This window comes from Ovis canadensis, chromosome 7 (assembly GCF_042477335.2).
Source record: "Ovis canadensis isolate MfBH-ARS-UI-01 breed Bighorn chromosome 7, ARS-UI_OviCan_v2, whole genome shotgun sequence".
Taxonomy (NCBI): Eukaryota; Metazoa; Chordata; class Mammalia; order Artiodactyla; family Bovidae; genus Ovis; species Ovis canadensis.
The window spans coordinates 71,102,183-71,125,926 of record NC_091251.1 but is presented as its reverse complement, the minus strand read 5'-3'; the positions used below and the strand labels follow the sequence as shown (position 1 = coordinate 71,125,926).

Here is a 23,744-nt window from a genome sequence, read left to right as displayed (position 1 = left end):
CACCAGGCTCCCCCGTTCCTGGGATTCTCCAGGCAAGAACACTGGAGTGTGTTGCCATTTCCTTCTCCAGTGCATGAAAATGAAAAGTGAAAGTGAAGTCGCTCAGTCGTGTCCAACCCTCAGTGATCCCATGAACTACACCCTTCCAGGCTCCTCCACCCATGGGATTTTCCAGGCAAGAGTACTGGAGTGCGGTGCCAGAGCCTAACTAAACATAGTATTCTTTCTTAGCAATTCATCAAAACGGGCACATGAAGTTAACTTACCATGACTACTAGAGACTAAGTCTTGGTTTAAAAAAGTACATTCAGTGGATCATTTTATCTTATTCACTAAAAGTTTTTAAATGCCAGATTCAGTACAGTTCAAGATTTCTTTCAATGAAATCCACAGGTAGGAACTTCTCTTCCTCAAGTACAAGTCTACAAAAAGGATATTGTACAAATTTTTATGTGTACTCCGTCAGTTCAGTCTTGTCCGACTCTGTGACCCAACAGACTGTAGCTGGCCAGGCTCCTCTGTCCATGGGATTTCCCAGGCAAGAAGACTGGAGTGGGTTGCCATGTCCTTCTCCAGGGGATCGTCCTCATCAAGGGATTGAACCTGCATCTCCTGTATTGGTAGGAGGTTTCTTTACCCCTGAGTCAGCAGGGAAACCTGCAAAATTTTATACCAAGGAGATTTTTTGTCATGCATTCTGTAGGGGCACTTCTTTTTCAGAGGCCACTTTATAGAGTACATTGGTAAGAGCTTCAACTTATTTAGTACTCAATTACAAAAAACATAAAGAAAAAAGTAGAAAGTTAAAATACAAGAGAAAAATCTGAATTTTTTTGAAATACTTTCCAAATTTCAAGAGGCATGCTTTTTAGTGTAAACTAATTACATGATTGCTTCTGTTCTAAGCTTTGGTTATGCTTAGTGACACTAACTTTCAGGAAAATTCCAAATTCTTTAAATTATTATCAGTATTTAGTCAAAACAACAAAAAATAGAAATCAGCCAAAAAAATTCAAACCCACTTAAAAAGTTAAATGGTACTTTCTTCCATTAACCTTTACCTTTTGTGACACTTTGATTCATATAAATGTAAACATACCTTGAAGCCTATACATTATCTGACTTGGAACTTTTTCTCCTATTACTGATTCTTTTAATAGGTTGGATAAAAATACTTCTAATGTCCTCTAAGACATTTTGTGTATATCTGTATGTTTCTGGCTCAGCTTTCTCATAATATAGGCCTCTTTTTTCACCCAATTCAATAAAATTTTTACTGAGCATCATCTGTAGTCAAGATTCTGTTCTGGGTGGTACAGGGGATAATTTACATTTTATCAAGAAACTTAATCTATGACTGTATGTGCAAGAATGTTATTTGGACAGGGTAACATGAGTCCAGCCAATTTCATAGACTGCCTCGCTTTCAAGCATGTAACAGTAACCCTTTAATGTTCTCTTTCCAAGCTTTAGATTCCTAAAGTTCAGACTCTTGGGAAGTTACAATAAGCATTTCTATGAAATAACATTCCTTCTGATATTATTTTCCTACACTTATTTTTTCTTCACTTTAATTTCATCATCTATCTGAATGCCATTGCATTGCACATGTGTAGCAGGCCAACTGCCTTCTCATACTGTTCATAGGGTTTTCACAGCAAGAATACTGGTGGGGTTTCTCATTACCTCCTCCAGGGGACAATGTTCTCTCAGAACCTTTGACTGTGTGGCTTACAAAAAAACTATGGAAAATTCTTAAAGAGGGGGATACCAGACCATCTTACCTGTCTCCTGAAAAACCTGTATGCAACTCAAGAAGCAACAGCTAGATCCGCACATGGAACCACTCACTGGTTCAAACTTGGGAAAGGAGTACAAGGCTGTATATTGTCACCCTATTTAACTTATATGCAGGTACATCATGCAAAATGCCAGGCTGGATGAATCACAAGCTGGAATCAAGACTGCCAGGAGATATATCAAGAACCTCAGATATGCAGATGGTACCACTCTAATGGCAGAAAGTAAAGAGGAACTAAAGAGCCTCTTGATGGGGTGAAAGAGGAGAGTGGAAAAGCTGGTTTAAAAGTCAACATTAAAAAAACTAAGATCATGGGATCCGGTCCCATCACTTCATGACAAATAGAAGGGGAAAAAATGGAAGTAGTGACAGATTTTCTTGGGGTCCAAAAATCACTTCAGACAGTGACTGCAGCCATGAAATTAAAAGACACTTGCTCTTTGGAAGAAAAGCTATGACAAACATAACAATATTAAAAAGCAAAGACATAACTTTGCTTACAAAGGTCCATATATAGTCAGAGCTATGGTTTTTCCAGTAGTCAAATACAGATGTGAGAGCTGGACTATAAAGAAGGCTGAGTGCTAAAGAATTGATGCTTTCAAATTGTGGAGATGGAAAATATTCTTGAGGGTCCTTTGGACAACAAGGAGATCAAACTAGTCAATCCTAAAGGAAATCAACTCTGAATGCTCATTAGAAGGACTGTTGCTGAACACTTTGGCTACCTGATGCAAAGAGCCAACTCACTGGAAAAGACTCTTATGTTGGGAAAGATGGAAGGCAAAAGGAGAATGGAGTGTCAGAGGATGAGATGGTTAGGTAGCATCATCAACTTGAAGGACATGAATTTGAGCAAACTTTAGGAGACAGTGCAGGACAGGGAAGCTTGGCGTGCTCCAGTCCATGGGGTTGCAAAGAGCTGAGGTCACAGCAATTGAACGATGACAACAGGCCCGTTAAAATTCTTTTTTCAAATCAGGTAGGTGTATTAATAAATAGAACACTGGTTATCTATGTTTAGATATACCATTGCTTGTTGTTATTGATAATTGCTAAGTCATGTCCGGCTCTTTGTTACCCCATGGACTGTAGCCTGCTAGGCTTCTCTGTCCTTGGCATTCTCCAGGCAAGAATACTGGAGTGGGTTGCCACTTCCTACTCCAGGGGATCTTCCCAACTCAGGGATCGTACCCGCATCTCCTGCACTGGCAGGTGGATTCTTTACCACTGAACCACCAGGGAAGCCCACTGTTGGTACATAAACTCAAAATATCCTAAACCTAGCTGCTTGTCATATCCTGTGCACTTCTTACCCCAAACCCCTATCTGCTTACACTCCTCCCTTTCCCACTTCTTTAAAAAATGCTGGCATCCTCCAAGTATACAAAATATGCCTAACAGCTATATTTCTAAGTCTTGTTTATGTGACTGACTTGTGATCTATGTTAGATGTACATGCACCCATGGTTAAAATATAGTCCCATTTTAGAATACAAAATGCTAAAATTAAAGATTATAGAATGTCTAGAACATTCCTAAGATTATTTTAACAATAATTTATATTAATTACTTTATAATAAAAGCTTTTTCCTGAGGAAACTTTGGAAAATAGTCAGACAAAGTAACAAAAATGCTCATGATCCAGGCATAATCATACCACCTATAGTTTTTCTCTTAAAAAATGAAATCAGGTAATTGTATCATGAGGGAAAACTAAGCCTTCCCTCTCATCAATATCCCATAAAATATAAAAGAGAATTGAGAAGCATCTGTATTAGCACAGAAAATAAGAAAATGTGTCATTACTAAATCATTTTAGGTGGAGTTTTCAATGGAGTTCTGTGGTTCCCTAACGGAGGGGCAAACAGGAGGCCCAAATCAGGTTAATCAGATTATTTCCTGGAATATTTTTTCTTGAGGATGAAACACTAAAATGATACACTATCATCTTGAAGAGTGAGGAATGGGCAGAAAATAATGGCTGACACTGATTTATCCAAGTTTAATGGTTGACTGTGCTCCTTCTGATCATCTATAGGGGACTATAGTAGGAGAGAAGATTGATTTTGTGTTGAGAAATAAAGAGCCACAGGAAGGCTAGTGGTGAAGGACAGGAAGAGGGTCTGTGTGCATGCATGCTAAGTCACTTCAGTTGTGTCCAACTCTTTGTGACCCCATGGACTGTAGCCGGCCAGGATCCTCTATCCATAGGATTCTCCAGGCAAAAATACTGGAGTAGGTTGCTGTGCCCACCTTCAGGGTATCTTCCCAACCCAGGAATTGAGCCCCAAGTCTCTTACCTCTCCTGCATTGGAAGGTGGGTTCTTTACCACAGGCACTTCTGGGAAGCTCCAAGAGGAGGGACTACTAAGAGCCAAGTCCATCTCAGAGTCTGCCTGGAGGTACGAGGAGCATTGTCCAAGTCCCCAGGAAACAGAAACCTTTTTAGTTGATCACTTAATATTTAAGTGAGAGGGAAATCAATACCAAAAACCACTCAAACCTCATCCTATACCTGGCATTCAATGGCCAATGATCTATTTACCTTCCTGTGTGCAGTTTTTCAATAAACTAGCTATTGATATTTCTGTAGAGATATTTCTTAAAAATTCCTCAGAAACTTGAGGGTTCAAAAGGTGGGGCTGTGGGGAAGGGTTCTCCTAAATTATCTTGACATCAAAATGAGCAAGCTAACATATCCTGAGCTGACAGAGTGGGAAGAGGGGGAAACACCTGTTATAGTCATGTGCCAAATCAATGGACACTAGCAACCTCAGACTCCTGAGGCAGTAACAGAGAATCAAATATATTCTCTTTTGGTTATCAAGGTGTTAAAAATATCAATGATCTTTCCTGCTAGACTTCATGCCTGAAAGAATTAAATCTTGCTTAATACCTAATCTGTCATAGTTTTAAGTAAAGGCCTAATTCATTAAATCATATTCTCAAAATTTATCATATAATAGAAATAAAATAATATTTACATACATCAAAGTTATGGGCCTTTAAAATAAAAAGATAAATTCGTTCAGCATTCAGATGTCTAGGCAGCTGAGTAAGTTCATTTGTTCTGAATCCTGGGAAGTCACAACCCTAGAAAGAAGAAAAATCACAGAACAGGAATTACTTAATTCTTTTCATATAACTACAGAAGACAGGTAAAAATTCTACTAGCATTCATTAGCAATTATATTACAAACTTTTACTAAAAATAAGTAAACATATTTTATCCACCTAAGAAAAATCTTCATAGTAACTGTTTCTATGATATTAAGAGCCCTGGCATATTCATATGTCAAAAATTTAAATGTAAAAGCAATTATTTCAGAACTAATTTTAACTTAAATTACAACAAATTTTAGACAGGCTATATATAAAGAAATTGATGAGTCAGAAAAAGATATCTTCTGTATTTTTTCCAACTCTTTCTCCTGGGGCCATTATCTATATTTATTGCTATATTACTTTAAACATTCTTTTAGTTCCATGTAATATTTTTGATATATAATCTCATAAAACAAATTTTAAATACCTCTATATCCTTCTTTGTCTCCATTTCATCTGAAAGCTGGAAAAAATATAAAATAAAATCTTAAAATTCTAAATTTAAGAATTTTTAGACTTTGTAACTCTACTGTGTGTGTGTGTGTGTGTGTGTGTGTCTTACTGAGACAGAGAATGCTATCGCTATATAAGATGCTGAGAATACAAAAATATTCCTTGCCCTCAAGTTAGTCTCAGGGTAAGAAGGGAGTCAGCTACATATACAAAACACAACGACATAAGAGCTATAACAGAAATATATACCAACTACTTATTGCAGTTTGATTTTTCTGGGAAACAGACTGTGAGGTAGAACACCAATTTAGTGTTCAGAATGTTTATGGGGATTGATTATCTACGGAAGGCAAGAGGAGACGGAAGATGGAAAAGGCAGCTATGAGGCAAGTCAGTCAGCCCTGACCCTGCGCAGAACTCTAAAACTGAAAGGACCCATAGCAGTTGTCCTGAACTGGGTTGAAACAGTCAGGTCTTTCTGTTTCCAACTTGTGAGTGTGAGTCCTGGGCGGTAGTGTGAGTGAGTGACTCCTAGATGCTAGTTTCCTTGGGAGAGGAGGTTCTGCCTGTGAGAGCAGTCCCTGAAGGAGCTGACAGCTGAAGGATGTCCACTAACAATGCTTTTAGCGGCTAGGGCAACAGCTCCTTCCCTGAAGGGGAATCTGGGTGGCACATCTTCACGTCCATGACACCACTCTACACAGAGAACAGGAACCCTTCCGTTTAGATTAGTTTGGGTGTTCTAGACATGCTAATATATTGCTTATTAACTACCTTGCAGGCAAGTTTATGCACATTACACACATACATATATCATTTAAGAGATGACATAGGAAACCAATTAGAAAGGATGATTATATACTGCCATATGAAAGAGGATCATGTTATTGCCATTTAAAGTACTGGTAAAAGGATAAAAAAGAGAAGGAAAGTGAGATCAGTTATAAGAAATAAAGCTGTATGCTTGAGAGCTATAGACATAATTGGTCAATAAAGATGGGATTTTAAAAGATATTAATCTTGAAGTCCTGGTTTTAGTCTCCAGAAAACAAACACTGAAAGTTTTCAAAGAGCAGAGTAATAGTAACACAAAACTAGTTTTTGATAATACAATCTGGGAAATATACCACAAAAATATGAATAATAAATTTTAAAATCCTGACAGAATCCAATAAGATATATTTAACAAAGTTATCATTAAAAGTTTTGTTAGCACAATTCATTTAAAAGGTCATTTTAAGAGATCCTGAAAAACATTTGATAAAATTCATTAGAATTTTTGAAATCCTTTGAAAATACAAAATTTACAATGACGAACATAACTAGTTATGTTGGCTTAGAACTCAACATTCAGAAAACTAAGACCATGGCATTTGGTCCCATCACTTCATGGCAAATAGATGGGGAAACAATGAAAACAGTGACAGGCTTTATTTTGGGGGGCTCCAAAATCACTGCAGATGGTGACTGCTGCCATGAAATTAAAAGATGCTTGCTCCTTGGAAGAAAAGTTATGACCAACCTAGGCAGCTTATTAAAAAGCAGAGATATTACTTGGCCAACAAAGGTTCGTCTAGTCAAAGCTATGGTTTTTCCAGTAGTCATGTATGGATGTGAGATTTGGACTATAAAGAAAGCTAAGCACTGAAGAACTGATGCTTTTGAATTGTGATGTTGGAGAAGACTCTTGAGAGTCCTTTGCACTGCAAGGAGATCCAACCAGTCAATCCTAAAGGAAATCAGTCCTAATATTCATTGGAAGGACTGATGCTAAAGTTGAAACTCCAGTACTTCAGTCACCTGATGCAAAGGACCGACTCATTTGAAAAGACCCTGATGCTGGGAAAGATTTAAGGTGGGAGGAGAAGGGGACGACAGAGGATGAGATGGTTGGATGGCATTACTGACTCAATGAACATGAGTTTGAGTAAATTCTGGGAGTTGGTGATGGACAGGGAAGCCTGGTGTGCTGCAGTTCATGGAGTCACAAAGAGTCAGACACTACTGAGTGACTGAACTGAACTGTACTTCCTTTCTAGAAAACAATTTGGCAATATGTATCAAAACACTTAGATTTTCACATTTTCCCCATGTATTAGTAGTCTCACTTCTGAAATTTATCATGAAATAATCATGCATAATCACAAATTTTAGCTCCAAATATATTCCTAGCAGCTTTGTAAATAATAAAGAAATTTAACCAAACATCCAACAAGAGGGCTATTACATTAGTTTATCTTTTAATGATGTAGAAACCCTTTTACATTTTGCAATGGTAAAAATTCTGTAAAACATTGAATTTTTTATGTTTAAAAGTTAGTTTAATTTGAATTTTGAATGTTTTTAAATAAAAAGAAAAATGAAAATGACAATAGTGAGATATGTTATTTATCTATAAATGATAAAATAAGGATGCTTATCCTGTTTAGTGCTTATTGCTTTATTTTCTATAATGACTACCTTAGTCATAATCAGGAAAAATAACATACAAAGTACTTTGAAATTTAAAAAATATTTGAGGAGGTGGATGGATGAATGGCTGCATTTCAAATTTTTCTAGCTTTAATTTTAGAATGCATTTTTGAAAAAGACGAAGTTTCTCAAAGAAAGTATTATAATTCTAATCAAAATCTCAGAGATTTTTCTTTAAAAAGTTAACAAATAATTCTATAGGCAATAAAAACTGTTATTTTTTCCTAAAGGAAAAAGAGATTTGGGACATATACCCCTAAGTATAAGATGCTATAAATTTTTAAATAACCAGAGGATAAAATAAGTCTTCAAATAAATTTCAGTGATGTGAGAACACCAGAAGTCATACTGAGTGTATAAAGATGACTATGAGCCCAGCTATTTTAAAAATACAGGGATAGATAGATGATAAAAGACTAAAAGAAAATTTTTAATGTTATCAATGCTTATTTATGAAATTATAGTGACATTTTCTGTGAAATAGTTTTTCAAGCAAGATGAAAACAAATATCATACCATTATTTTCTTTTCCTTATGGTACTTCTTTAGAAATGCCTTGTATTGTTTCAGTTTTCCATGAGAAACTTTAAAAAATGAGTGTTTATAACATGTAAATACACAAATATCCTTTAAAATTAAAAAGCAGATTATATACTATATATATTAACAAAATTATATATAAAACTATCCAATGATATCAACCAGTTATTAAATTTTTTAAATTTATTTAATTGAAGGATAATTACAATATTGTGGTGGTTTTTGCCATACATCAAGATGAATCGGCCATAGGCACATATGTGTCCCCTTACTCCTGGTCCCCCCTCCCACCTCACCCCATCCCTCCTGGTTGTCACAGAGCATCAGCTTTGGGGTCCCAAACTCCAAATAAATATTTTGATAAGCATAATGCTAGATGCATAATGCTAGTCTGAGTTGAATTATATCTTTTCCTTTTCCTTTTGCTATTTAGAAATGTCACCTTCCAACTAGTCTGTCTTTAGTACTTGTTCCTATATCTGCAATTTTACCTTAATCCCTTCTTACTGAACAACCCCAAGTTTTTCACATAGCTCAGCCACTTACATCTGGTTGTTTCATGGTCACCTTAAATACAATATGGTACAGGACTCTGGAGCATGGCTCAGTGAAAGACTATGGGGGCTTTGAAGTCAGATAATCTAGACTTGAGTCTAAGCTCTGATATTTATATATTGAGAACAATAAGTACATAAAAAGTTGTTTTTTAAATTATGCACACGTGCTTTCTCTCTCCCTGTATGTTTACATAGACACAGCTCTATATATGTAGCTTGTATAATTTCAAAATTTTTTTAACTAATTAAAAATTCCATAAGAAAATTATCACAGTAGCGAATTTAATAACATTGTATTTAAACACACTCAGATTTTGAAAACTCAAGGTCTGAAAATGATATAAATAATTACATCTGTTTAATACACAGAAAATGTAAGTACAACCAATATCATTCTTAAGACATATATGACAAGTTTGCCCATTAAAGAATAAGAATCACCATTAGTATGTAAAAGTATTCTCAAAGTGTTAAAAATACAACTAGATAAAGGCTATATAAATACTGAAAAGCAGTAAAAATTATCATTACTTACAGATAAGCTTTTCACTCAGTCTGCAGTTATCCAATAGTGAATGCTAAGTATTTCTCACAAACTAACTTAGCTTATATAAGTGAAGTCTCACTCCTTTTATTTTGGTTATAGGTCTAACAGTTTTCATATCTTGATTCTTGCTGACTTGCTTGTCTCTGGTACCAATATTTGTTAATGCAACTCTTTTTCCCTGATACTCAGTTATCTCTGCTCCAGCTCAAAGTTTAGAACCGTTTTAGGTTTTGTCCCAGCAACACTTTTTTTGAATCCAAATGGTCACATTCAACTAAAAAGCCATATTGGACCATTTAGAAATGAAGAGGTTTTAAAATAAAATAAATGTATGTTTTTAGATATTTTATACTTTAGGATTTCATTCTTTATGAGAATACACACATAGAGAGACACAAACACAACAGACACACACACAACTGACAATTACTTTATGTATATAAAGAATAGATTTACTTGTCCTGGAAATTATTCTGTTCCACTCAAATATTTCAGAAGCATGGTTTTTCAAAAGAATTGAACATTTTGATAATCTTGACTCCATGGCTATAGCTGCATCATCTATTCGCAGGACATTTCTCCACAGATGTGTATAAATGGAAGTAAATGAACTATCTTCTTTTATTTTCTTCATAGCGTGTAACAATTTATCACTATCCCATAAATGGGCTTCCTTTGGCCAATGATCCTGCAGAAAATGTGAGACAATACAACTTAAATCATTTTTTGAATGAATTTAAAGAGTTCAAAAATCAATGAACTAAAATTGAAGTTTTATTCTACAGCATGATTTTTATTAAATATATATTTTTTAATTTGTAAAAAACCATAAACTTTAGAAGTTTCAGATGCTTTACAAAAAACTTTCTTCCTGAATCATTTGAAAGTAAGTTGCTTACTTGACTGATGCCCCCATCATCCTTGAATAGTTGAGTATTTATTTCCAAAGAACAAAAACATTCCCCTACATAACCAACTATAACCATCAGAATAAGGAAACTGGCATTGTTACATCATTCCTATATAATTCTCTGAGATTACTCGAGTTCATCAACTAAATCAATAATGCTCTTTATGGTAAAAGGATCTAGTTCAGTATCACATATTGCATTTAAGCATCATATGTCTTTAATCCCCTTTGATCTACAACAGTTCCTCAGTCTTGACCTCTATGTAATTAAAGCCATGAGTTCATATTGATAAATTTAATTCCAGTTCCAAACATTCTAGTTTTCTCTTTTTCCATATCATAATTACCATCTCCAGGAGTGAAAAATCTAACTGACATTATCTTAAATATATGTACTGATTTGATCAATCTTCTCAGGTATCCACTGCTAGACTCTTCAGTATATGGATGCCCTTCTCATTCTGCTTAGGCTCTGACTTTTCAAACCAGGCCACAGTTTGTCTCTCCACTTCCCGGAACCACCTCCCCACTCCGGTCACATGCGAATACCATCCTCACCCCCCTGGACTCTGACACCTGTGGGGTCACATGGATACCTTCACCATGGTGGCAGAGTTCTGAAACCCTGCTCCAGGTGACCACAGCACATTTCCTTCCCCTCCCAGTGCGGATGCTGCCTTGTTCTGACCCCCAAATGGCTTTAGGACTACATTGTTCAGGAAGGGAAGGAGAAGAAGGAAAGGGAAGGAAAGGGGAATCACAACATTAATATTTGCAAATCTAAATACAAGATAATCTTTTAATTGAGTTGTTGAATACCAAAACAAAGAAAGATAACAGACATAATTAAAGGTTTGTGAATAAGAGAATGCTTTCTGGAAGAGTAGCAGTTTTCATAGGATGAAACTCTCTTAAGAAGAATGTGGGTAAGATACTCTGGGAATTTAACTTAAATGGGAATAAATCTGAAGTCTGCAGATCAGAGATTTTAAATTTTGTCTTGGTCTATTCTACTTCCATTTTCCTTCCTTTGAAAGCTTCCTAAATCCACTATTTCCTGTAATGGTAACAGGTGCCTGGATAATACCCAGGGTTTAATGCTGAAAGACTTCCCCAGCAGGACCTAGGTCCCCCTGCTATTTTGGAAAAAGAGAATTTTAGATGCATCAGTGCTGTCTCACAAATCCTACAAACATATGTCTTAAACAAAACACACAAACTGGGGAAGTTTTCCAGCCTTAAAATCTGGATATTATGTGTCAAAAATACAAAGATCTCTGAAAAATAAGATATGATCACAAGATACACTCCCTGGAGACAAACATTGTCAAATTAGAATGACAGCCACATTTGAAAACACAGTCCTTATGTTAGGGGTCATCCTGATTGTTAGGGAAGTTAGGAAAGTGGCAACAGGCTAAAATTGGAAATGAATTTGGGGAAAGTGGGGAGAGGCTAAAATGGAAATGAACTTGAACAGATTTTACAACATGCCTGAAGGTTTATGAAAATACACCTTTATGTCAGACTTGAGATATTACAACTCTTGTTCAAGATATTGAATTATACTATATAATTATACTATGAATAAAGTATCCTGAAATTCTACCAGCTTGATTAGATTATGTTTTCTCTAAATACAGAGATATATCTGGTTAATCTATAAAGGATAAAATTAAGATGCTTATCTTTTTTAGTGCTTTTCTCTTTAATTTTCTAAAATGACTATCTTAGTTATAACCAGAAAAAAAATACCAGTAATTTTGAAATTTTAAAAAATCACATTTTAAGGAGGTTGATAGATGAGTGGTGGCACTTAAAGTCTTTACAGCTCTAGCACTATGTGATTTTAGGATGTATTTTTTAAAAGGACTGTTTCTAAAAGTAATTTCAAAAGTCTATTGTAATTCCAATCAAACTCTCAACAATTTCTTTTAAAACTGTCAAAGTAACTCTAAGGGCAATCAAAAAGAATTGCTGTATTTTCCTAAAGGAAAAGGGCTGATATATGTACCAGTGGTGAAGGTCCCATAAAACAGGGTATTCTACTCACCAAGTTTTGAAGCTTTAAAAATTCTTCAATGTTCTTTGGAGGTTCTTGCATTTTCTAATAAAGTAAAATGAATATTATTCATTAACAAAATTTCAGATTGTTTATAGGATGGTTATACTTAATTTATTTAAGTACATTATGATACTGAACTTCAGTTATAATTTTCAGAGCTGTAAGTAAAATATTGTAAACTATTCTCTTTGTAAAGTTCTTGTACTTTGAAAAGGGACAGATATTAATGTTTAAATTCTGAGTCTGCAAACCAAATTCTATAAAAGGCCTCCTTCTTATACACTTTTCCTAGAGAAAAGCTACATATGAATCCTGCTCAACGTCCTCATTTCTAATTCCATCATGAGTTCCAAGATATTTTGGGCTAGGTTGGACGGTGTCTATAATAAATTCAGAGTCAATAATATATAATAACATTCTCCTCTTACTGATGAAATATTTTAAGAGGCACAAAAGTGACCTGGTGAAAATAAATCTTTGAATGTTTCAATGTAATAAATTATAATCCCATTTTTGTTAGTTTCTTTGTAAATTGACCTATTTAACTCTTATATCAAACATCAAATTAAAAGCCACTTTTCTAGGAAGTCTTCCTAGGTCCCCCAAAGATTCTTTATGGTAACAACAGCAGATTTTTTTCTCTATGAGGACAGAAAATGTAGTGTAACCACTGCTGAAGAGTCAAAATTTCATGTAGTGGTTGGCCAATGGTTGAAAATTATGCACATAAACTGGCAATGTTCTTAAATTAATGAATAAATGAGTAGATTAATGTCAAAGAAATGTGGAGGTATTTTTAAAAAATAATAAAACCACTTCTAAAGAATGAAAAATCAATGAGAAGGCAAAAATAACAGGACTTCAGAATATCCTAATATAATACCCTAATGCTCTGAAGATAACATATCTGAAAAGACAATCTTACAGTTTAATTTACTAGAACATACTTCACATCAATAGATACAATGACCAAGATTACAAAATCACAAGGCCATGCTTTACAAAATGACTACATATTTGAAGCCGAATAGAATATTTCATTGTCTTAATACTGTTTAAAATATGTGAAGAATATAAGTAAATGTATAACAGGTAATACAATAACAAAATAAAGAGCATGAGTGACAGTCATTATAAAACATAAGTATACAGAAGCAAAGATGTGTAGAGCTTTCAAGAAATTTTATGAAAAACATGTGGCTTTAGGCCTAGTCAAACCTAGAAAAGAAAACAATGAGATGGTGTGCACACAATACTGAAAGACCAAAAAAAAATGTTCATGATATAGTATCTTTAGGGATAGTGAGAATAGCAATTTTACTAGAGGAAAGCCATCAGTATTTTTTGAAATGCACAGAATACAAAGGAATATAATTACAACAATTTAAATGGTACCCTTTCTCCCTACCTTGTAATGGATGTCAAACCACTTCTAGAAGAAAGCACTAAAAATACCCACATTTCAACTAAAGGGAATTAGAAAAATGAATTAAAGAAATGAAATATGCATAGGAAAATTTCAGTTAACTTCAATATAAAATTCCAGAGTTCTCTAGGGGGTAAGTTAAAAGGAGGTGAGGCATAAATTAAACAGGCTTATGACCTTGATAGGATGTAGGATACAAAATGCTAATGATTCCATGGTAACAACAAGAAAATCCTGGACCAAATGAAAATCTATGGGGTTCGTGAAAAGTGGTGGATGCCACTAAGTGGGACTATATAATGTGTGACAATTTAGAGTCCCAGTGCTCAAAAAATAAGAATTTTAAAATGGTAACATCAGATCATTAAACTTAGTGTAGGGTCCTTCTTATCAGTAGATGCATGCAACTGCACAGCTTGCAAGCCCATGAAGCTGCCCTCCTGGGAAACCCTGGGGACCCGAAATTCAGAAAGAAACATCTCCTTTATAAGTAAGTATAAAGTTGTGGCAGTTCCCTTACCTGACCGTGAGTTCTGTGCGGCAATTGAGGGAAAAGTTGGCCTACCATGGGGCAGTAACTTTGAAGAGATGAAGAGAAATCAGCTGGGCTTCAAGTGTCTGCACGAGCTGGGGAACAGACTGGAGTCTGAAAGATACCCAAATGAAAAAATATAAATGACTCAACCAAATAGTCCCTTCCCAGGTACCCAAACCTTGCTTCTGAATTTTGTCAAGAAAGCCGCAGTAGAGGAGGGGCTAGAAAGATACAGAACCTAGACAAGCTAACACATGCTTATAGTACTTGGGTTCCAGGAGCCCAGATGGAGTTGGGTCCAAAGGTGAACTGACATCATCTAAAACTTCATTCTGCAAGTGTCCCAACTCAACACTGACAAGTGATAAGAGGTGGCTCTCAAGAGGGAGGTTGGAGGTTGAGTTAGTCATAGGTGAGCTCAATCTATTAAAGCTGCACTCAATCCTAAAGCCCAAATCAAATCTAGAAGGATTTTAAAAAATCAGCCTCTCACTTGAAGTGCTAAGGAGAGAAAAAGGCTTATGCTCTCAAAACTAAAATTAAATTAAACTTTAGTCTCCACAAGTTTTTCCACAGAATGTCTAATACACAATAAAACAATTTTAAGACATACAAAGAAGGAAAATGGGAACCATAATCAAAAGAAAATACAGTCAATACAAACCAATTCACCGAGAATCCAGTTATTGTAATTAGCATCAAGGACTTAAAAAGTACTATAAATACATTAAAGACTTTACAGTATAGGTTTGATTATAGTGCATGAAGCTGTGGAGTATTTCAAGAGATATTAAAATTCCAAAAAAGAAACAAATGAGAATTCTAGAACTATGCAAACACTAAACATAACTGGCGTCTATATTAATATCAGACAAAGTAGACTTTAAGTCAAGGAAAATTACCAGACATAAATAAGGTTATTTCACATTAACAAAAGGTTAGTTCCTTAAGTCATACCAATGACAAACGCATCTGCATTTACTAAAAGAGCTTCAAAAGAAAGGTAGCCGAAGTTTATAAAACTAAAGAGAAATACAGGCATTGACCTACACCTTGCAGGCCTGCAAGCCTTGTAATTGCTCAGTTGTGGGACGGAAGAAAGAACCTGTAAATGGTGACAGAAACATCAACGGTTTGAAATCTTATAAGTCCAAAGTCCTGGAGCTACACCACAACCCAAAAGGCAGTCTGGACATGGCAGTAATCTTCACTGTTCCAGGAAAAGGAGGCTACCATTCATAGGGGCAATTCACCTCAGATTGGCTCATCAGCTACTAGGTAAATTAGCAGAGGCGGGTCCTTTGCAGCCCCACTGGCTAATGATGGCAAATGTTTCCCCTTGATAACCTAGCAGGTAAAGCTACTTTGGTCCAAGGATTAGAATAATAACTGGCTGGGAAAGGAACTGATTGAGCAGGGGATATTCAAAGAGGAGAACTGCCATTTTGAGGGGTCTGATCATACAACAGGCAAAACCACAGTGATAGCTGGAGATTTTAGCATATTGCTTTGAGTAACTGATGAATCAAGTACACACACACACACACACACACACACACACACATCAGTCAGGAGACAGAAGATTTGAACAACATTATCAAGCAACTTAACCTAATTGATATTTATAGAACAACTAAATCCCACAACTGTAGAATACACAGTCTTTTTAAGTAATAAAACACGGAAGATGGACTCATGCTGTACTGTAAGACTCAAAAATTCCAAATAATTGAAATCATTCGGGGTATGTTATCTGACCATAATAGAAAAGAGTAACAAAAAGACAACTAGAGAATCCTTAAATAGTAAATAATCCATTTCTAGCTCAAAGAGGAAGCAATAAGAAAAATTAGAAAATTTTCTAACTGAAAGATTAAACACAATGTATCAAAGTTTGTGGGACACACCTAAACCTATGCTTAGAGGAAAACACACTGCTTAAGAAAGCTAAAAAAACTGAAAAGAATTTAAAAGTAAATAGAAAAAGGAATTAAAAGATATGAGAAGACTAAATAAAAATATGCAAATAGAGAACTCAACAAATGGAAAGTTGGTCTTTTAAAAGATTTTTAAAAAGATTCTTCAGTAGGTTGAATTTAAAAATGTGAGAAAAATATAAATGACCAATACAAGAAGGATGAAAAGGATGTCATTAGGGAACCTGCATTGATTAAATGACTTAGGGGCATATAATTTAAAACTTGTGTCAATAATTTAACAACCTACAAGAAATGGGCAAATCCTTAAAAACTATAATCACTAAAACTGAAAGAAGATGATAACGCAACTTTCAAAAATAGAGGAGGGAATACTTTCTTATAAAGCCAGTATAACTTTGATAACAGAATCTGACAAGATTACCCCCTCAAAAGAAAATTACAAACCAAATGTCCCTCAAGAACACAGATACAAATATCTTTAGCAAATTACTAGCAACTTGAGGAAAGTCAGGTATAAAAAGGATACATCATACTTGTGTGTGATTTACCCTGGAATTCCAAAATCAGTTATAATACTTTTATATTGTCTCTAATATATCATCAGTGTGGAGTAGGATTCAGAGCTATGAGATTTGTGGTAATCTTTAATGCCTGAATTTTTAGATTCTATGTAATTGTTTAAACTGATTTTTATTTAGAATAATGACACATTACTCTAAAGATTCACAGAAGACTTGAACATAAATATTTTACATTTAGGTATTTTAACTTTAAACCTAGTATTTTCAAAACACAATTCATGATCATTGCCTGAAACACAAGTCCTTAGTAGATAAATCTTACTCTTATTTTTAATTATAGAGGTTTCACAATTATCCAGGTTTAAAGTCTGAATTATCTTAAACTCTTTCTTCTGCCTCATTATCTCCTATACCCATTTTATCTCCACAATTCCTTTAAAATATCTTTAATCATGCCTACTTTAACATTTCTAATATTAACATAATAGTTTCATTTACGGCTTATTTTTACCAAGTCATATGTGCAACTTATTTTTGTTAATATTTTTGTTAAAGTAAAACACACATACAGTAAATTGCACACCTCTTAAGTGTCTGGATTGATTTTTCAATCTTTCATTAGATTTATCCCATTGTATACTCCTATTTTATGGTATGTTTTAAGTGTTTAAGCCACAAATGTATTTTAAACATGTCCTTTTCTATGGTTTTGTGATAGTTAATAGAAATATAAATTATTTTTCTATTTAAATCACCTATATTGAGGTATAATTTTCTTACTACACAATTACTATGTAAAAAAAGGTACCATTTTAAGTGACAAATGCATACATCCATGTACCCTCATTACAGTTAAGATGTGTAGCATTTAGGGACTTCCCTGGTGCTCCAGTGGTAAGACCCTGAGCTCCCAAAGCAGGAGTCTTGAGTTCAGTCCTGGTTCAGGCAACTAGATCCCACATGCCACAGCTAAGATTTTGCATGCCACAACTAAGACTTGGCACGGTTAGATAAATAAACATTTCAAAAAATGTACCCTGGAGAAAGACATGGCAACCCACTCTATTATTCTTGCCTGGGAAATCCCATAGACAGAGTAGCCTGGCAGGCTACAGTCCACGGAGTCGCAGAGTCAGACACAACTTAGCAACTAAACTACAACAAACACACAATCAGGCAGATTGTGATTTGGGGAAATGCCTTTTGATGGAAATGTGGCATAAAACAGAGTGAAGTGACCTAGCAATATGGAATGTAGAGTTTTGTAAGAAATTAAAATTTGTGTATAGAGTCATAGTTGCAAATATTCAAATAATAAAGTCTGTGGCTAAAGAAAAAAAATTGTGTAATATTTTGTTGTTGTTCAGTGGCTAAGTTGTATCTGACTCTTGCGACCCCATGGACTGCAGGATGCCAGCTTCTGTCCTCCACTGTCTCCTGGACTTTGCTCAAGTTCATGTTCATTGAACTGGTGACATTATCTAACCATCTCATCCTCAGCTGCCCCCTTCTTTTGCCTTCAATCTTTCCCAGCATCAGGGTCTTTCCCAATGAGTTGGCTCTTTGCATCAGGTGGCCAAATTACTGGAGCTTCAGCATTAGTCCTCAGAGTTAATATTCAGGGTTGATTTCTTTTAGGATTGACTGGTTTGATCTCCTTGCTGTGCCAAGGGACTCTTAAGAGTTTTCTCCTGCACCACAATTGGAACGTATCAATTCTTCAGGGCTCATCCTTTTTTGAGGTCCAACTCTCATATCCATACATGACTACTGGAAAAACCATAGCTTTGACTACATGAACCTTTATCTGCAAAGTGATGTATCTATCTGTTCTTTAATATGCTGTCTAGGTTTGTGAAAGCTTTCCTTCCTAGGAGCAGGTGTCTTCTAATTTCATGGCTGCAGTCACCATCCACAGTGATTTTGGAGTCCAAGAAAATAAAATCTGTCCTTGCTTCTACTTTTTCCATTTGTATTTGCCATGAATTCATGGGACCACAATCTTAGCTTTTTTGAACGTTGAGTTTCAAGCTAACCTTTTCACTCTCCTTCACCCTCATCAAGAGTCTCTTTAGTTCCTCTTCACTTCCTGCCATTAGAGTGGTATCATCTTCATATCCGAGGTTGTTGATATTGCTGCTGGCAATCTTGATTCCAGCCTGTGATTTATCCAGCCAGGCATTTTGCATGATGTACTTTGCATGTAAGTTAAATAACTAGGGAGACAATATACAGCCTTGCCATACTCCTTTCCCAGTTTTGAACCAGCCAGCTATTCCATGTGTGGTTCTAACTGATGCTTTTTGAACTGCATACAGGTTTCTCAGGAGGCAGGTAAGGTTGTTTGTTATTCCCATCTCTTTAAGAATTTTTCATAGTTTGCTGTGATCCACACAAAGGCTTTTGTATAGTCAGTGAAGCAGAAGGGAATTTTCTGGAATTCCCTGCTTTCACCATGATCCAACTAATGCTGGCAATTTGATCTCCGGTTCCTCTGCCTTTTCTAAACCCAGCTTGTACATTTGGAAGTTCTTGGTTCATGTACTGCTGAAATCTAGCTTGAAGTTTTTTGAGCACAACTTTGCTAGCATGTGAAAGAAGCACAACTGTACGATAGTTTAAATATTCTTTGGCAAACTCTTCTTTGGGATTGGAATGAAAACTGACATTTAGATCACTTCCAAAATGTTTCCTTGTGCTACTTTATTGTTGATTCCTACAACTTCATGCAAAAATATCCCACCACTGGTGTTGGGCCACACTAATCTGCTTTATGTAACTATAGTTAGCTGTAGATTAACTTTGCCTGGTCTAGACTTTCATAAAAATGGAATTATAACATTGCATACTCTTTTGTATCTGGTTTCTTTTGCTCAACATATGAATTCTGAGAAATATCCAAGATCATCAACTATTATTGCTGAGTAGTATTCCAGTATGTGTGTATGTGTATGTGTGTGTACACACTGCCTTATTTAAAGATTTGAGCATTTATAGGAAGAAAGCTGCTATTATAAATGCATACAATTCTGTGGATACATTTTAATTTCTCTGAGGTGGCTAGAAAAGGTAAATAACTTATGACAATTAAATAAAATTTGTAATGAAAAACTCACAAAGAAAACTCCAGACTCAAATGGCTTCATAAGTAAATTCTATCAAAGATTTAAGGAAGAAACCACACCAACTTTACTCATAATCTTGCAAATAACAAAGGGGAAAGGAACATTTCTAATCATTTAATATTTGTTCTCCTATATGTGATGTGTCTTTTCCTCTGGCTGCTTTTAAAATATTCTCCTTATCACTGGTTTTCAGCAGTCAGTGGGGTTGTTTGTCCCTCCCTCCCTCTTCCCCCAATTACCCCTCTCCTTCTTTTCTTAATTCTGTCTGGATTAGCTGAATTTCTGAACATGTCCATTTACAGTTTTTATCAATTTGGATAATTATCCATCATTTTTATTCAAATTTTTTTTTCTTTTGCCCATCTTTCCTTCTGGGACTCCAACTGCATCTGTGGTAGATAGCCTGAAATGGTCCCACAGGTCACTAAGATTGCTGGGGTTTTTTCCAAACTTTTTTCCTCTGTTTGTCAGTTTGGATAAGTAATGCTGTTGGTGATCCAGTGAAGTCTTCATTTCAGACATTGTGTTTTTCCTTAGGGCCTACCTTGAAGACCTAACCCTCAATGTGACTATATTTGGAGATGGAGCCTTTGGAGAAGAAATTAAATTTAATGAGGTCTTAAGGGTGGAGCCTTAGTTCAATAAGAGTGCTATTCTTATAAGAAGAGTTAAGAGACACCGCAGGGATCTTTCTCTCTGTGCATGCACAAAGGCTATGTGAGGACACAGTGAGAATGCCGCCATCTAGAAGCCAGAAAGAAAGGGCTCGCCAGAAACCAACACTGACAGCACCTTGGTTTTAGACTTCAGGCCTCCACAACTGTGAAAAAATATATTTCTGTTAAGTGACCAAGTCTGTAGTATTCTATTATGGCAGCTAGAGCAGACTAACATAGATGTAATTTCTCAAAATTGATACAGTCATTGACATTGTCTATTTCCTTTTTTATCAGTTTTGGTAAATTGTGTTTTTCAAGGAAAGCAAAAGATGTCAAATACTTTGATATAAATATTTGTTCTTAATATCCTCTTATTATTTTTATCACCTGTAGGATATTACCACTTTCATTCTTGATATTTGTATTTTGAGTTTTCTCTTTTTACTTGGTCAGTTTAAGGCTTTTCAATTTTATTAATCTTTTCAAAGAACCAATTTTGGCCTGTTGCTTTCCTCTAATGCACATTTGTTTTCACTTTCACTGATTTCTGCTCTTATCATCATTAGTGCCTTTTATTCTATAGAATGTTTGAAAATTTTCCAATGAAAAATCTGATCCTCTTATGAAAACACAGTGAGCTTTATATCACTATTTTAATCTTCATTCTTCAATACAAACAGAAATCCAAGGCTTACTAGATATTTAAGGAACAGCTGCAAAATATCAAAAAAGATAAAAATTAAAAACTAGAAATCAGAAAAGATAACAAAATAAAATCTGAGAGGATACAGATAATATAGGGAACAAAAGGAAACTTTAAAAATGTCTTTAAGATTCTTAGAGAGAGATGATAAAATAATGCATCCCTGAAACCAAAAAACAGTATTTTATGAGGCAATAGGGAAAAAATAAAAGGTATAAATATAATGAAATTAATTACCTAGTCAACAAAATGTTTATGGGGAGGAAGCTGAAGCAATGTTCTGGAAACTAGAATAAAAGTGTTAAAGATAAGAATCAGAGGTTAAAAGATAAGAATTTAGATAATTATTTCCAGAAAATGACTTTCAAACTAGAAATTCAAATATAAATACAGACAGCCCATCAATTAAATACATATCATGCTTCAGATTTTTAAGTCAGTTTAAAAAAAATCACCATTTTTCTCTATTATTAGTTTCACATAGCTGCTCTAACAAATTACTGCAAACTTAACTGCTTAAATCAATACAGGTTTACTTATCTCCCATATCTGGAGGTCAGAGGCCTGAAATGGGTCTGCAGAGCTATACTCCTTCTGGAGGTTCTAGGGGAGAATCTGTTTCCTTGCCTTTGCAGCTTCTAGGAGCCCCCTACACTGCTTCGCTCCTTAGCTCCTTCTTTCAACCTCAAAGCCAGTAGTATAGCATCTTCTCCCCTTTCTGACCTCTTATAATCCATTTTATAGGGACACTTATGATTATGTTGAACCCACGTAGATAATCCTGTAATTTCCTCATTGCAGGATCCTTAACTTAATCACATGTACAAAGTTCCTTCTGCCACACAGGAAAACATATCAATAGGACCTGCATTGAGAGTGGTTATGATGCTGTCTACAATACTCTCATTTACCTTTTCTCAGGAAACTATTAGAAAATATGTTTCAGAAAAACAAAGGACTATGCAAAGAAAAAAGAACAAGGGATCTAACACAGGAGAGCAGTAGTCAATGAGTAAAAGCAACCAATACTGAATGAATTAGAGGTTGAAATGTTCTAGAAAGAACATCTGGAAGGAAAACAAAATCAGCTAGATTAATCAATATGTTTGATTGTAACTTTGGCAGAGTTTCTGAGGATAGATTATTAGTAAGTAGAACATGGCAATTATTAAGGCAAAGAAATAAAAGGGTGTATTAAAAGTTAATGTGATCATATGTGCTTCACGGTCAAATAATATTTAAAAATGTTACTTTAAACAAAAACTGTGAGACTACTATATTGAGAGATGAGAGGATAACAAGAGTGTGGGGGAGAGAAGGAATGTTCACACTTGGGAGTGGTGTTATAAAAGAGCTTATGATTGACTTCTAAAGCAGAAAGTTAACAGATAATGTTGGAGAGTGAAAAAAAATCAAGAAACTGTAGTATATTTTGACATATGAAATAAATAAGAGAACAATTGAAAATACTTGAAAAAATTTTTCTTTTAAGAAAAGTATGGATGTTACTTAAAAAACTAAAAATAGAACTAGTATATAATCTAGCAATTCCACTGTTGGGCATACACTCAAAGAAAGCCATAATTCAAAAAGACACGTGCACTCCAATGTCCACTGCAGCACTATTTACAATAGCCAGGACATGAAAGCAACCTAAATTTCCATCAACAGGGCAATGTATAAAGAAGATATGGTACATATACACAATGGAATATTACTCAGCCACAAAAAGGAATAAAATTGGGTCATTTGTAGAAATGCGGAGGCACCTAGAGAGTGTCATACAGAGTGAAATAAGTTGGAATGAGGAAAATATTACATATTAATGAATACATGTGGAATCTAGAAAAATGGTAATGGTGATTCTATTTGCAAAGAAGAAATACAGACATAGATGTAGAGAACAAACATATAGACACCAAAGAGGAAAGGGGTTGGGGGAAATTGGGAGACTGGTATACATACTGTATGTATGTATGTACTGATGCATACAGTATTGATATTATGCATAAAATAGATAACTAATGAAAAATGAAATCTAGCAGAGGGGCTGGGGACTACAGGGTTTTTGGCTAAAAACTTAGAATGTGGCAAACTGTTATTGCTCACCAATATCTGTGTGTTTCTCTACATTTCTCAGGCTCCTCTGCAGTTAAAGAAGGGACCTTGGATTAAACTGGCCGATGAAATGTGGGCAAAGTGATATATGCCTTTTTTAGGGCTGACCTCTACAACTTCTTACATGATTCACTGTGCTTTTTCTCTTGTCAGGTAAGCTGTGAATCCCAAGTCACAGGGAACAGCAGAACCACTAAAAATAAAAAGAAACTCACATTCTTGAGTTTAACACTTTATCTGACTAGTAACATCCACAATGGATTT

The 23,744-nt window shown here is 35.1% G+C and overlaps 1 protein-coding gene across 4 annotated transcripts in view; it reads right to left on the bottom strand.

The window, feature by feature from the left end:
- The window catches only part of FAM227B (family with sequence similarity 227 member B), a 213,772-nt gene that overhangs the window by 187,905 nt on the left and 2,123 nt on the right, over nucleotides 1–23,744 (bottom strand). For all 4 annotated transcript variants that reach the window (XM_069596547.1, XM_069596549.1, XM_069596548.1 and 1 more), the window contains exons 2-7: nucleotides 14,400–14,525; nucleotides 12,442–12,495; nucleotides 9,935–10,166; nucleotides 8,351–8,418; nucleotides 5,337–5,372; nucleotides 4,793–4,897 (exon numbers count right to left, since the gene is read on the bottom strand). In XM_069596547.1, coding sequence (XP_069452648.1) covers nucleotides 4,793–4,897; nucleotides 5,337–5,372; nucleotides 8,351–8,418; nucleotides 9,935–10,166; nucleotides 12,442–12,495; nucleotides 14,400–14,447 — 543 coding nt within the window. In that variant the 5' untranslated portion in view covers nucleotides 14,448–14,525. The remainder of the gene's footprint in view (nucleotides 1–4,792; nucleotides 4,898–5,336; nucleotides 5,373–8,350; nucleotides 8,419–9,934; nucleotides 10,167–12,441; nucleotides 12,496–14,399; nucleotides 14,526–23,744) is intronic.